The sequence below is a fragment of the Anneissia japonica genome, unplaced genomic scaffold, assembly GCF_011630105.1.
Source record: "Anneissia japonica isolate Jap-2015-1 unplaced genomic scaffold, ASM1163010v1 scaffold288009_len375886_cov190, whole genome shotgun sequence".
In the NCBI taxonomy this organism is placed as follows: Eukaryota; Metazoa; Echinodermata; class Crinoidea; order Comatulida; family Comatulidae; genus Anneissia; species Anneissia japonica.
This window is the reverse complement of record NW_022748146.1, coordinates 178,102-193,156: the sequence shown is the minus strand read 5'-3', so window position 1 is coordinate 193,156 and position 15,055 is coordinate 178,102. Positions and strand designations below refer to the sequence as shown.

Genomic DNA, 15,055 nt, shown 5'->3' with positions numbered 1-15,055 from the left:
AAAACATATTCAAACATACCTTGCAGTCAAACAACTGAATAAACATACCTTTTTCTGCTCCATTTTTCAAAGATTTAGCACCCATTCTTTATTGCTACAAGTTCTAAAACACTTTTAATATTTACAAACGTATACAAAAAAACACACCCCTTCATAATCGTATGTAGTCTTAGATAATCATAGCAATTATGGTATACATATTGATAATTGTTAGGGAGCGCTGTTTGTACATGTTAGACAATCGCAATTAACTTAGCACAGTGTATGTACTCAAGTATATAGAGATTGGTGAGATGGGAATGATGATGATGATGATGATGATGATGATGATGTGATAATGAAGATGAGAATAATGATGATGTGGTAATAATGATGATGAGAATAATGATGATGAAGATGATGTTTTGATAATGAAGACGAGAGTGATGATGAAGATGACAATGCTAACAAAAAATTCAAAATACAGAAATATCTGATCACTATGTCAAAGATGACTCAAAGTTGATGTTGATTGATGCATCAGGGGATGAAGTAGGACTTGAGGTAGCATGCTGTTAGTCTAAATTGGATGAGTAACAACAAAAATTGAAATTTAGATTCATCATTTTCTCGTCCAACTATGCTCACGAAGGGCTAACTGGCTTGCCTTGTAGATTCCGGTACAAACTTTGCACATAGGTGAAAACACACTTCCAATCCGGCGTGTCTTTCATCATTATCATGTCATCAGTGTCCAGCAGAGGCATAATGTTTGCCAGTGATCTGCAATGAACACAAACAATTTTCACCATATTTTCATATATTCTTTTATTTATTTATTTATTTATTTTAACACCTAACAGTGTATAAAAAGAACAAAATACAGGGTTGCAATAGAACCATAAAAGTGTATAAACCCAAACTATTTATCTATCTAGACATATAAAGTATAATATATTCACAGACTATGATCATTTTATTGTAAATTAAGAATCATGCTGCCCACAAACCTTTCTTTTCTATTATTTTATATTTTAATATATAGATTTTTTTACGTATAAAATTTTACATAAAAACATAAAGAGCTATCAGCTTGAAACATATTGTAATATAAACAGATCATTATATTTTGATGTACGTCAGATAAAACTGTTGTGAGTAGTAATGTTTACAATCAAAATCAATTTGTAGAAATCAAAATATCATATATTGTTGTTTCTGCTTTCACCAAAAATGGGAAAAACCTACTCACTAATTATAGAATTAACATCTGAGTCTCATATGAGGCTTAAAATAAGGAAGTTGAATTTATTTAAGAGAACAAAGGATGCTTTGATCAAGTAACCTCAGAGGTTGAAGCTAGGCACCTGCACAAGGAAACCATAACTGAACTACAATGTAAAATAATTCCCCATGAACTTCACTAGGGATTTTATCCTGGGACCTGACAAGGATCTAGGCAGTACACGTGTTGGAACCCTGTCAGCAAATCTCTGGAGCTGTGGCCACTCACTCCGAAATTTGCTGGATGAGGTGCTTGCCCTAAACCTAAGTTCCAGAATGAGTTCAGTGAAAGCTTACTCAGCAGTTGTGAATGCCAGGTCAAAGTTGTGTCTCCTGTTTTTTGGGTTGAGTTCATCAAAGTTGAATGCTCCAGGAAAATAGTGGTGCACTATAGCACAGAATGCCATCCCGTTATTCCAGCTGCGTGAAAAGTTTTCGATCTTCACATTCTAAAATAAAATACACAACAAAATGAGTAATAATAATTATGTACATAATGTAGTCTAACTTATAATATCGTTACCAATACATACCAATACCAATACGTTACAATAAATCAAAAACATCTCCCCAGAGTAAAGCTTGCAGGGGCAGATCCAGATGTCCAAAAGGGGGGGGGGGGCGAAATTTGGGCCGATCGAGACAACAATGCCCCAGGGGGTCTGGGGGCATGCTCGTGTGTTGCCCAAAAACAACATTTGAGGCATTGTGGCCTATCATTTTTTTCTTTTTCACCTCCCAAAAGGGGGACGGGGCGGGGCCGGGCCAGGCCAGCCCCTCCCCCCACTAAATTTTCCCCTGTTCTGTAGTAATGTGATATAAAGAATGAAAAACAAAACAAAAATTAAATAAAATATCGTACTGGATATTCCGAAGTGGTTCTTTTGCACCATTCAAGTAACTTGGCTTTGATAGAGTTAGCGTTCTGAACCATCATCCGTGGAGCGCCACCTGAGCCACCACCGCCACTTTGTGCTTTGCCTCCAAACATCTGCATAATGTTAGCCTTCTTGTCCTTTGCCGCTCTTTGATCGGCAATCCTCTGCTGCTTTAGTCGTTCGTTCCTGAATGAATAAATGAATTCGAACAAAATTTGTTTAAAGTAGAAATATTTGGCAAAATGTAAATCACAATACAAATATGTATTCTGTTTACCTGTTTTCCATTGGTTACATCATATACTTTTTAACTATTGTTTTAAAAGTTAAATTGTTTTGAGAGGCTACAATTGAATAATCACAGGTAGTAACATAATTAGTAATAAACCAATTATCAATTACTAATTATTATAAGTCAATCATTACATCATCACTGTAACTGCTAATGTCCTATTCCCCAGTGCACTAATTTGTCATTAGTGCAGTTTGCTTGATCTTTTTTGGCTCGTTGCAAAAGGTGGAAACAACTTCAGTGTTTTTACACTTTAGCACTAAGATGTTCACCTGCAGAGAGTTCTTCTCTATACACTAGTGGACATTTAATATACTTAGGTTAGACAGGCAATTAATGCATTTAAAAAAAATCCTAAAGATCTTGCAGGCCCTCAGGATTTTTTTTTTCAAGCATTAATTTAACTTTCTTGTAATAAATTTCCACTAGTGTATGATATGCACCTCTACTAATTGCTCATTATTAGTGTTTGGTATGATGCACTATATACGACAAATTTTATTATCATCAATGAATACACACTACACAGTACATTTTAATCCCACAGTGCTTTTAAGGCTTTATTTAAATTGCAGTATTTTGCCCATTACAGATATATAACCTTCAAATTTCAACATAACTGATGAACATGTATGTTTGTATACCTTGCAGCTTGCTGTTCTTTCCACTTGATTGCATCTGCTGCTCGTTGCTCTTCCCTTTCTTTTTTCTTCTGTGCAAGTTCTTCATCGAACTTTGACACTGAAATTAAGAATTATTTGTAGATGAGAAAATGGCAAAATGGAAACAAATTTAAATATACTATAAAAAAAAAAAAAAACAATACTCCAACGATACAGAAAGTCACCAAATAAAACTGCACAAAGAAAAAAACAAAACATTTAGTATTTCATAGAATTAAATATTAAAATTAGTTACTTTTAAATTTATGAATTTCAGCGTTTTATACATCAACTTGCAATGTTCAAAATTTGTTATATGCATTAATTCATTAAATAGTATAAAAATAAATCCATATAGATATTTAAAGGATATTATATTCATGGACTGTGTTTGTTTTATTTTAAATTTAAGAATGTTGCCCACAACCACTTTCTCTATTATTTTTTATTTTAATATTTAGAATTATTTTTTTCCATAAAATTTAGAAACTACCAATAAATCCGAAAGTTATAAATTAAAAAACTATAATAAAATATTCTGATGAAATATAATTTTGAATCAAATAAGTTAACTTAAAATTAGACTCAGATGAAACGAATTTAGTTTCGCTCGAGGGAACTTTCTGAATTATTAATCACACTTAACTAACCAACAGAACATGGTTAACATTACATGCCTGTTCTATGAAATTGTTCAACAACGTTTATGCTGTTTTTGTGGAATTTTAGCTATCATATAAGCGGTGGGTCTAAGCAGAAAGCTCAATTACAAAACTCTTAATACAAAAATTTTAAAAAATATTACCAGCTAATTTAAAGGTCTGTTTAAATTATAAACAAGGGCTGGTATTAACTATGTATTGTTAAGAAAGTAGTGATGAAAATCTGAAATTTCAACTATTTTCTCATTCAAATTTCAATTGGAGGTTTGTAAATTTTTGTATAACTATTAAAAATATTTACACCTATAATACATTACACTATATAAAATATGGATACATACTTTTCTTTGATGTCAAAAGGCGAGATTCAGGTACATTGGATGATGAGGATGAGGAGGATGATACAGTGGTTGACTTCTTTGAATATGAAAATCCGCATGGCCCTACAATCAAAAATTATAGTACGAGATAAATATATTTAAGAAAGTATTAAACATACTCCAAGTATTGAAATACACGCCATCGTGTTGGGATTCAATATTTCGACATTAATTATGTCATCATCAGGATCTTATCTGAGATTAATCAGTGGACCTTTCGATAAATATATTTATTCTAACAATAACAGCAATCACAATAAAACTTACTAACAATAAAAATAATAATATTAACAGTAACAATATAAATAATAATAATAATTCTAATAATAATAATAATAATTCTAATAATAATAATAATAATAAAAACATTTATAACATTAATAACAGCAGCAGCAACAACAACAGTATCAAAATCAACAACAATCCAGAGCTTCAGAAGCTATCCAAGAAGCTATTAGAGGCTGATATACTTTTATACAATATGCAACATCTGCTGCTCACAAGTATTTACTTGTGTAGATAATAGCACCAAACCAATCTCTTCCAAATCATACCAAATGATGCCACCAGTAGAGGGGGACAGGTCAAGTCACTTGCTGGCCACAAAAAAATGATGGAAATTGGAATGTCTTGGAACAGCTTGAAATGACCCAAAATTGTCTAGTTTCTCTGGTACTAGAGATCTAGCTCTCTTCACCCTGATCTGGGCTTTGTTTTTGGACTCTGTCTCCACCTGAATTTGTGACACTTCTAACAGATTCACTCCACTACACGAATGTACATCCCCAGGCCACTACTGATTTTGTAAGGTATTATTTATTATAATAACAATCATGGATGGAGAGCAAAGGTACAAGCAAATTGACCACTGTCTGACTTTGAAATCACAATTCAAATGAAGGCCTAAAACCTTACCACTGTGCCAATAATAATTAAATAAGTCTTTCTATTTAAAATTAATATACATAAATATAAATATATAAGCGAATATTGGGTATATATGAATCATTATGAATTCAAACCTATCTTACCATCTTGGCGAACAATTTCTTCTTTAGTTTCTGTTTCACTCTTTTTGTTACCATCTGTGAAATTTACAGAAAACATAAATAACAAATAGCATATCAAATTATGATGAATAAATAATAATGAAGAAACATGACACATCAACAGTACATCATTTTGCATATTTATTCACATCCCTTTAACTATACGCAAATATTAAAATAAAAAGATAGATAGATATAATAAGTGGTAACCTTATTGGATGGTTCCACTGTGCATATTAGCAGAATATTGTCTGTTCATTCTCATTCTTACCAACAGATTTTGAAATGGTTAATTTAGTGACGCTTTGAAATCCATCTTTATCTGTCTTCTTTACATTGGTAATAGTCTTTGTCTTCCCATCATCTGTTATCACTGACTTCTCCTGTTCTCGATTATCTTTTGAAGTTTTTGTTTCCGTCGTTTTATTAGTTAAAGCGGTGGAATTGTTATTTGGTGATAGCGGAGGTTTGTTGTCGACGGGAGTGGATGGTGTTTTCGTAGATTGCGGTGGTTTGTTGTCGACAGGAGTGGATGGTGTTATCGTAGATTGTGGTGGTTTGTTGTCTACTGGAGTAGATGGCGATTTTATCGTAGGTGGTATTTTTTTTGGTGCTGTTGTCTTTTCATTAATGTTATTATTTTTGTCGTCTGTGGAGGCACTTTGCGAATTGTTAATTGCTTCCTGTCTCTTCCGACGTCGTGTCTCCCTGTCAGTAGGAGGCTGGACAGTAACATCTGTGATAAAATAAAGAAAATTTGTTTTTGTTTCATAGTTATTAAGGGTGGGAATACAAAACAATGAATTTCCAAGCATAAGCGATCAGAACTGTAAAGATTACTTTTTCGTGTTTTTTCGACTATAAAAGGTAATGGTTATTAAAATTTGATAATAAGTATCATCACTATCATTATGGTTTTTGTCGACGGGAGTGGATGGTGTTTTCGTAGATTGCGGTGGTTTGTTGTCGACAGGAGTGGATGGTGTTATCGTAGATTGTGGTGGTTTGTTGTCTACTGGAGTAGATGGCGATTTTATCGTAGGTGGTATTTTTTTTGGTGCTGTTGTCTTTTCATTAATGTTATTATTTTTGTCGTCTGTGGAGGCACTTTGCGAATTGTTAATTGCTTCCTGTCTCTTCCGACGTCGTGTCTCCCTGTCAGTAGGAGGCTGGACAGTAACATCTGTGATAAAATAAAGAAAATTTGTTTTTGTTTCATAGTTATTAAGGGTGGGAATACAAAACAATGAATATCCAAGCATAAGCGATTAGAACTGTAAAGATTACTTTTTCGTGTTTTTTCGACTATAAAAGGTAATGGTTATTAAAATTTGATAATAAGTATCATCACTATCATTAGGCCAAAAAAAAATGTTGTGTTGCCCTCCGCGACCTACCGAAATTTTCCAAAAATTTGGATCTGCATTTTTTTTTTTAATTTTTAAATTTTGTACAAAGGTCTTCATTTCATTCAAGTGCATAATCGAGAAATACCACTATCTAAATTAACATTTAGAATGCTTCTTTGGGTATTTTTCATAGCCATATTATGGTTTTGTACGACCTGCCAGTGTGTGATCGTGTGGATAAGATACACACATTACTTTATATTTCGAAGCCAAATAAATCTTTATTTAAACTGATTTATTTTTGTTAAAATTTATTTCAATGTACACTTACTTATTCGTCAAAAATCAACTTTTTCCATTTAAGGGAAACACAACAATTATTTTTTTTGGCCTTATTGTTGGCATTATCATTAATGTTTGTGCCATCATTATTGTTGGCGTCATCATTATTTTTGGCATCATCATTATTGTTGCCATCATTGTTCTTGTTAGCATCATTCTTATTTTGGCATCATTATTGTTATTAATGGCATCATCATTATTGTTATTATTGGCATCATCGTCATTATTATTTTAATCTTAATCATCCTCATTAATTAATTATAGTTTAAAAAGTGACATTTTCAATTATGAAGTATTTTGGGCTCATCTTTAGTAAAAAAAATATTACAAAAAAAAAACAACCTAAAAAACACCTTAGAATTTTGTGATTTTGGGTCACTTGAGATTAGTTAAGTTTCTTTTTGGCCTCACAGCGTCATCATTATCTTCATCAGTGACATTATGGTCACACTTGTCATCAACACATATGCGCTATTTCTACACTAATGAACGACCGCAATTAGTGTCCGTATCTTTGACAAGCTTGTAATGACCATGCATTCATTTATCATTCATTGCTAAGATGCATTATAAGAATGCCAACATGCCATTGCCAAAAAAAATTATCATGCAAATTGCCATCCAGACAAATTGATGGCTGCACAGTCAGTTAATGTACAAAATTCAAAAACAAAAACAACACATGATGTCAATAACAAGCACATAAATGATTTGTCATTTTCATTGTTTCATTCTCTGGAGCTAACTCTACACTAAAAGGCTCTACTTTTCCCATTACTCTATGTCTAGCCTTTTTGCTATATTTATGACTATTTTATTATTTTACATATTATTTTGTCATTTCCACTGAATGCAATAATTTCACAACAAATAATAGCACATCCACCATCATCACTGTGTAAAATCTAAAAGAGAATCTTTGAATAATTCATTAAGCTTTTAATGTAGGATTGATTGTAGAATTCTTAATTTAAAAGCAAGTGAATGAAATAGTATGTCTGTTTTAAATTAAGAATTCTACAATCAATACTAAAAGAGAATATTACATTTGAATTTATATAACATTAAGGGTTATTGTCCATTGGTAACTAAGAAAACCTTGAAAAATTAAACTAAATTTTGTACTGTATTGCTTTTTTAGTAGTTTCAGAGAAGTTATATCAACAAATTAAAAATGAACAATTTTATTAAAAAAACAAGTTACAATTTATCAAAACATTAGTAGTGGCATTTCTTCTAATATCCTATCTAACAACTACATTTTATTGGCTGAGTATCACTTGCCATGTACACTTTGAAAAAAATTATTCAGAACTGCTACGATGAGCAATTCATTTCAATTTATCAAAAAATGTTTGGTACAGTGGCATAAGAATATTTAATTCAAGCAAAAATGAACACTTAAAAAAAAAAAAAAATTACAAATATAAAATTATAATGTGAAAGCAATATAAATTATAAAAATATGATGTATTTCGTTTATCTGAATGCATTAAAATAAACAATATACATCAGAAATAGACAATACAAATAGAAGAGTATTATTAAATTTATAAAATTTTTTTTTTTTCATAGTTAATTTGTAAACCAGCACATCCACCCATTGGCATACACAGATTTGTTGATTGATTGACAGTTAAACTGTACACACTAAAAAAAAAAATAACAGTGGCAAGCATACTGTCTTAAACAAAATGAAACCGATTAAAATAAACACAAAGTGAAGGCAGGGTTTTTTTTTTACTTTTAGCATTTTTGTTGTATTTATATTTAAATGTCAAGACATAATTATGGATACAAATATATATAACATCCCCTTTAAAAAAGAAAATTTGCTAATACTAAAATTATTATTAATATCCAACTGATTTCTATCAAATAAACACTGTTTTAAAGAAGAATTCATGCAGAAACTAAAAATACCAAAAACTAGGAATTTTTCCTACAAACAGCTGGTTTGGTCCGAGCCGCTCAAATATTACAATAATGACAATAGGATTTGATAATAATGTTAGGGTTTGTGATAGACATAGATATAATGATGATAGAGATTGTATAAGATAAAAATAATTAATATTTAATTAAGGAAATTTATCCTCATTTTAATTACGGACACAAGTGAAATGAAATGGTGGGTGGTGGATATTAATAGCTAAATTAAGGCGGCTGTACTATTAGTTCTTTTGACTTGAATGTTATTAGGGAGGCAGGTGTGTATCCATGTGTTGACATGTCACCTGTTCCCATCAAATAAACAGCACTTGGTGAGAATGGTAAATATCTTTCGATGACATTTTACTTAATGTGGGTCTTCAATGTTTGACATTAAAATGTTATATATATTTTTTTGCTTCCAAAATGTAACATCTATGTAAAGAATTAATTTATAACTTTTGTGTTATTATAATGTTCATCAATATGAGATCTGAGGTTGAAGATAGAGCTAATGATGATGAAATTAAAGATGGTGATTGAGATAATGAAGGTAAAGGTGCTAAAATGAGAAAGATGAGTAGATTCCAGGGAAGATGAGGAGATGGAAAAATAGTGAAATAGGAAGATCACAGTGATTGTTAATCAGTGGTGTATGAGGGGATGCATGGGAGCAGGGGTGCATACCCCATGCCCCCCAGTCACCCCCCCCAAAAAAAATCATGCTCTAGTAGTTAAAAATCACCCCAAATCATCTTATTTAGTGAGCTAACGCCTCCCACCTTTCATCAAGCCCCTAACTTCACCTTCATGCCCTAATTTCTAATTCAATATTCCCAGATACGCCACTGTTGGTAATGTTATTAACAATGTTTTGATCATACTGATGATGCACAGTGGCTAAATATACAAATGAACTTGTCAAATTATGTTCAATGATCTTGAATAACAGCTGGTTAGCAATTGAATCCATTTATCTTATTTGTAGTGGTACAAACATCCTAGAAACATTCTAGCCACTCTTTCCAAGAAATTGCCCATAAATTCTATGGGTGATCATAAAGACTAGCTGAGAAATTGGTAAAAACGAGTAGAGATGTACTGTACAGTAATTACTATGCTCATCTTTCAACAACTTCATGATTCTTGTGTTTATTGCACAGTATTTCTTTGGGTGTAAGCCCACCTCAGGCATGAGCCCACTTCCCTCTTTACATCCACTTATCTAGGAGTCTTGAAATGGGCGACAGGAGGGTGGACTAATGGGGATGTGAAGAGAAGTGGGGCCCTCGATGATTAGGTAAGGGGAAGCTAGCTCGCAAAATAAGGTGATTTTAGATTTAGAATTTTAATTACTTGAGCATGATATTTTTTTTTCTTTTTTTGGGGAGTGGGGAGGAGGCCGACTCGTAAGGCATGAGTATACTTTTTGTAAAGGCGTGACCCCTCCCCAACCCTGATACGCCACTGAATTTCACACACTAGCATTTCCCTGTGCAAAAGCCTCGCGTATGATTTAATAAAAATCGGGTGATTTTGACAATTATTCAGAAAAAAATCAAACACTTGTTTTGAAATGGGCATGCAGTTATTGGGAAATTGCCTACTCCTATAATAAATTTCTGTATAGACGAATCCAAGAACTTTTTTGAACATCGCCCTCTTTTGTCGACGCCATTACTGGGGTGGCATTTCCGAAGTCGGAAGATGTCTAAATACACGAAATATACATAAGTTAGATAAACTTTTAGTTTGAAGACTGATGGCTATTCAGCTGCAAAATAAAAAGCTGGATTTCTCAATGGTACTGTGTTTATAACCACACCGAATTAACATTTTAGGAGTAGGCCTAGAAGTAGGACTCCCCAGTAATGGCGTCGACAAATGAGGGCGCCATTCTTCTTGAATTTGTCTATAGGATTAGAACATGCTGTCTGTTTCAAAAATGATCGTCATTCTTTTTGCAAAATTTTGTTACACAACATAAAAAAAAAAGCTTCTTGTCATTGGTAGAACAGGCTCTAGAGACTAGGCAAAATATGATTAAAGTGAGCGAATAAGTAACAGAGAAAGCAAACAGATGGAGGCTGATGTGTCAGATAAAGAAGTAGGTCAGGTGGCAAGCAGGTCGACTGACATTTACAAAGGTCGGCTGAGATCTACTAAATTGAACACCAATGAATTGTGGGTAATAACTGCATGTTAATGATGCACAAGATGTGTTTATAGTAGCTCTCACTCAGAAATATCATAATAAATTCAATAGTTATAATGAAAACTTTTATAGGCCTAGTTGCAATGAATATAATGATGCATCATCACCAAATAAAAACAAATAGATTTGAAATTTTTGTAAATTTAAGTGAATTATTTTTTAATACACATTTTGGCTGTTATATTTTTCAAGGAAGATAATTAAGGTGAAAATTTGATTTGTAATGAATATAGTATATGAATAATATATGATTAATATAATAAACACTGGAAAGTTTAAATTTACAGAAAAATATCAATCAAAGCAGATCTGATGGAATATTAAATTATTTTCATAAATTATATAATATAATGATAATGATCATATATAATGTTAAATTGTTTATTAATTAGCTGAACTAACCCTGTATAAGTTTTAATGTGCTGTTTTTAAAGATAATTTGTAAGACAGTTACCTTTGTTTAGCCTGCGTAATTCTCTCAACCTCGCTCGGATTCTTTTCCTTTCTTCAAATACCGTCTCTACTTCCAACTTTGAAAGACAAATGAAAAGATTCATGCACATGCTACCATGCAAATTAGGTAATTAACATAATTAAATCAGGTGTTCTCACGATCTATTGGTGCTATAGCACTACACAATTTTACATACCTAACAGTTCTCACTAACATCCTGTTAATGTTCCAAATATAAATTATTATCTATTAATTTCACATTTATGTACCAAAATACATTTCTATATATTTTTTTACTAATCTCTCAACAATTACAGTTTTAAGTAATGGTTGCCAGGTATTTCTGCAGAATTCCATCCATTTTCTTAAGTTGCATTCTATGAATTTATCCTTAAATATATCAAATTGAGGGAATAGCAAAGAGATTCCTTTAATAGGGGCTTCTGGTCTATTTATATTCAGCTGTATATGGTTTCTGCTCAGTAATTAGGTTAGTTAGTGAAGCTCCCGTTACTACCTAAGTTTGCAATCTTATCCAGTATACTTTTGCATTGATATTTCAGAACAGGATATGAAAAGAAACTGCCCCGAAAATATGAATTTAAGACTCATCATTCATACTTTCTACTAATCCATATAGACCCTCCATTTACACTTCTCTTCCTTACAGAACTTCCAATGTACTCATTCTGATATAGTCTGTATGCATACCCAGACTTTATAAATGAACACAAATAACACTACTCATTCCACTCCTTATTGAAAATTCTACTTATCATTATAGACATTCCTCATCCTTATTTATAATTATTTTATTCAATCATATATTTACTTATTCTTCTAGGTATTCCACAATAATCCTTATAGACACTATTCCCACTCTACACATCTTCATATAATAATTCTTATAATACTCATATTTATAAACAATCCACTCATTACAGAGAAACTCTCACAGACATCTAATCAAGAAAATTCATTACTTATTTATTTATTTTAAAAATGTTTTATAATTTCCATTTGGTAACAAAATACCAATAAAACATACATCATCATGCAAAATATTACATGCCAAGATCATATTTTCTCAAGATCACATGCTACTTAGCTCACATGATCATATATGAGCACATCACATGAGATCAAATGACCACAAGACTGCAACTCTCACAAGATCTCATGAACATAACAATCACATGATCACATTATCACACCGAACCGATCACATTCATAAGATCACAAAATCAAATTATGATCACAAGGATATTTCTCACCATTTTTTCTAGCTCGTTTGCATCTTCCATGTGCTCTATATCAGGTGCCATGTTGCTATCACTCTTATTGATGCTGTTGTCAAAAGTATTAACTTCAACTATTTCACTTTTTGATGTCAATTCTCTCTGCAATGAAATGGCATATACTTATTACTACAAATATCCAGAATTAACAAGACACAGTAGAAATGTAGAGGTGTGGCTTACAGGCAACAGGCATAAGGAACAAAACAAAACTGTTGTTGTCAGGTCCTTTTAAATTTTATCATTGATGGTATAATGAAGCTTGAATGACAGCTCTGATTACTTGGAAAGCAAGGCTCTTTTGGTAAATTTGTTATCAACAACACCCACTTACAATTTCCTTAAACAAATTTAAGTTACAGTAATGACTTCACAATCAGAACATAAGTTGTCAATTTTAAGATTAGAATAACAATGATTCAACAAATCTCAAGAATATATAAAGTATCACCTCAAGAAAAAAAAACTCCAAATGAACCAATTCATACAGAATATGAGTGTACAAATATGAAAAATGAAAAAGGCAATATTGAAGTCATCTTTTAAGAAAAGTAATTGTATTAATAAAGCCAGGCTCTGAATGAAGAGAACGAATTTTGATATGTAGTACAACTAATTTTTCTAAGACACAAAAAGCATATTTGATAAAACACTCGGTAATGATTAATGAGATACAGATTTTTGAATATCTAAAAACTGGTGGGGAGGGGGGGTGAAGGTGGAAAACAGACTGGTTACACCCCTTTTTTTCTCCCGTTTTTAAATATTCAAATATCTGTCTCTCATTAACCGTTCACCAAGTTGTTTTTTTTATATCAAATTTTGCGTTTTGTGTCTTAACAGTTGTACAACATATACGATTTTTTTTCCTCCGAAGCCTAACTTTAACCACGGTATATGTGACAGTCTAAAGATACGAAAACTTGTATTAAACAACAAAAACCTTGATTTAAAATTCTTTGCATATTTTTTATTCCTGTCTAAATTTTGTGTATGTATTCTTTTAGTTCCTGGTGGTTATGTTTGAATAAATTATTTGAAATACTGTACAGTAATTTTATTTCTTTATTAGAAAATCAAAAATCGAATCCATAAAAATAAATAACAGAAATGAAAACGAAAGATTGAACAACTTACAATGAAATAAAATGTTTAAATCCTATGTCCACAGTTATCAAGGTATTGCAGCATACTCACTCCCTACTAAAATCTGTCACATATTATATAGGATCTCTTATCTGATCAATTAGCCAAGTATTATTCCAAATTCCATGTTTGAGGTGAACATTTTGTAAGGCCCACCATCAAGGTAGCAAAAGGTCAGGTGATCCTTGAATTTTGAGCCCTAGATTTCACCTTTCTATAAACATATCAAACTAAACATTTCAGAACATGTATGTTTTATTGCTTATCATAAGATCTGTCTCTTATACCCATCTAGATGTGTATAAGAGACAGATCTGGTCCCATATCGTACATAAAAACGAAGTTTCACTAGATGGAAAGAAAAACAAATAAAATATACAGTATGTTAAGGGTGGGGAGGGGGGGGGGGTGAAGGTGGAAAACAGACTGGTTACACCCCTTTTTTTCTCCCGTTTTTAAATATTCAAATATCTGTCTCTCATTAACCGTTCACCAAGTTGTTTTTTTTTTTATCAAATTTTGCGTTTTGTGTCTTAACAATTGTACAACATATACGATTTTTTTTCCTCCGAAGCCTAACTTTAACCACGGTATATGTGACAGTCTAAAGATACGAAAACTTGTATTAAACAACAAAAACCTTGATTTAAAATTCTTTGCATATTTTTTATTCCTGTCTAAATTTTGTGTATGTATTCTTTTAGTTCCTGGAGGTTATGTTTGAATAAATTATTTGAAATACTGTATAGTAATTTTATTTGTTTATTAGAAAATCAAAAATCGAATCCATAGATATAAATAACAGAAATGAAAACGAAAGATTGAACAACTTACAATGAAATAAAATGTTTAAATCCTATGTCCACAGTTATCAAGGTATTGCAGCATACTCACTCCCTACTAAAATCTGTCACATATTATATAGGATCCCTTATCTGATCAATTAGCCAAGTATTATTCCAAATTCCATGTTTGAGGTGAACATTTTGTAAGGCCCACCATCAAGGTAGCAAAAGGTCAGGTGATCCTTGAATTTTGAGCCCTAGATTTCACCTTTCTATAAACATATCAAACTAAACATTTCAGAACATGTATGTTTTATTGCTTATCATAAGATAGTATGAAGCACAAGC

The 15,055-nt window shown here is 31.8% G+C and overlaps 1 protein-coding gene across 1 annotated transcript in view; it reads right to left on the bottom strand.

Annotated features, from left to right (window-relative positions):
* Positions 1 to 343: 343 nt before the first annotated feature.
* The window catches only part of LOC117120681, a 71,419-nt gene continuing 56,707 nt past the window's right edge, over positions 344 to 15,055 (bottom strand). Inside the window, exons 13-22 of the mRNA XM_033265713.1 lie at positions 12,753 to 12,878; positions 11,479 to 11,554; positions 6,124 to 6,369; positions 5,458 to 5,676; positions 5,169 to 5,222; positions 4,099 to 4,200; positions 3,078 to 3,174; positions 2,126 to 2,327; positions 1,561 to 1,712; positions 344 to 762 (exon numbers count right to left, since the gene is read on the bottom strand). Coding sequence (XP_033121604.1) covers positions 624 to 762; positions 1,561 to 1,712; positions 2,126 to 2,327; positions 3,078 to 3,174; positions 4,099 to 4,200; positions 5,169 to 5,222; positions 5,458 to 5,676; positions 6,124 to 6,369; positions 11,479 to 11,554; positions 12,753 to 12,878 — 1,413 coding nt within the window. The 3' untranslated portion in view covers positions 344 to 623. The remainder of the gene's footprint in view (positions 763 to 1,560; positions 1,713 to 2,125; positions 2,328 to 3,077; positions 3,175 to 4,098; positions 4,201 to 5,168; positions 5,223 to 5,457; positions 5,677 to 6,123; positions 6,370 to 11,478; positions 11,555 to 12,752; positions 12,879 to 15,055) is intronic.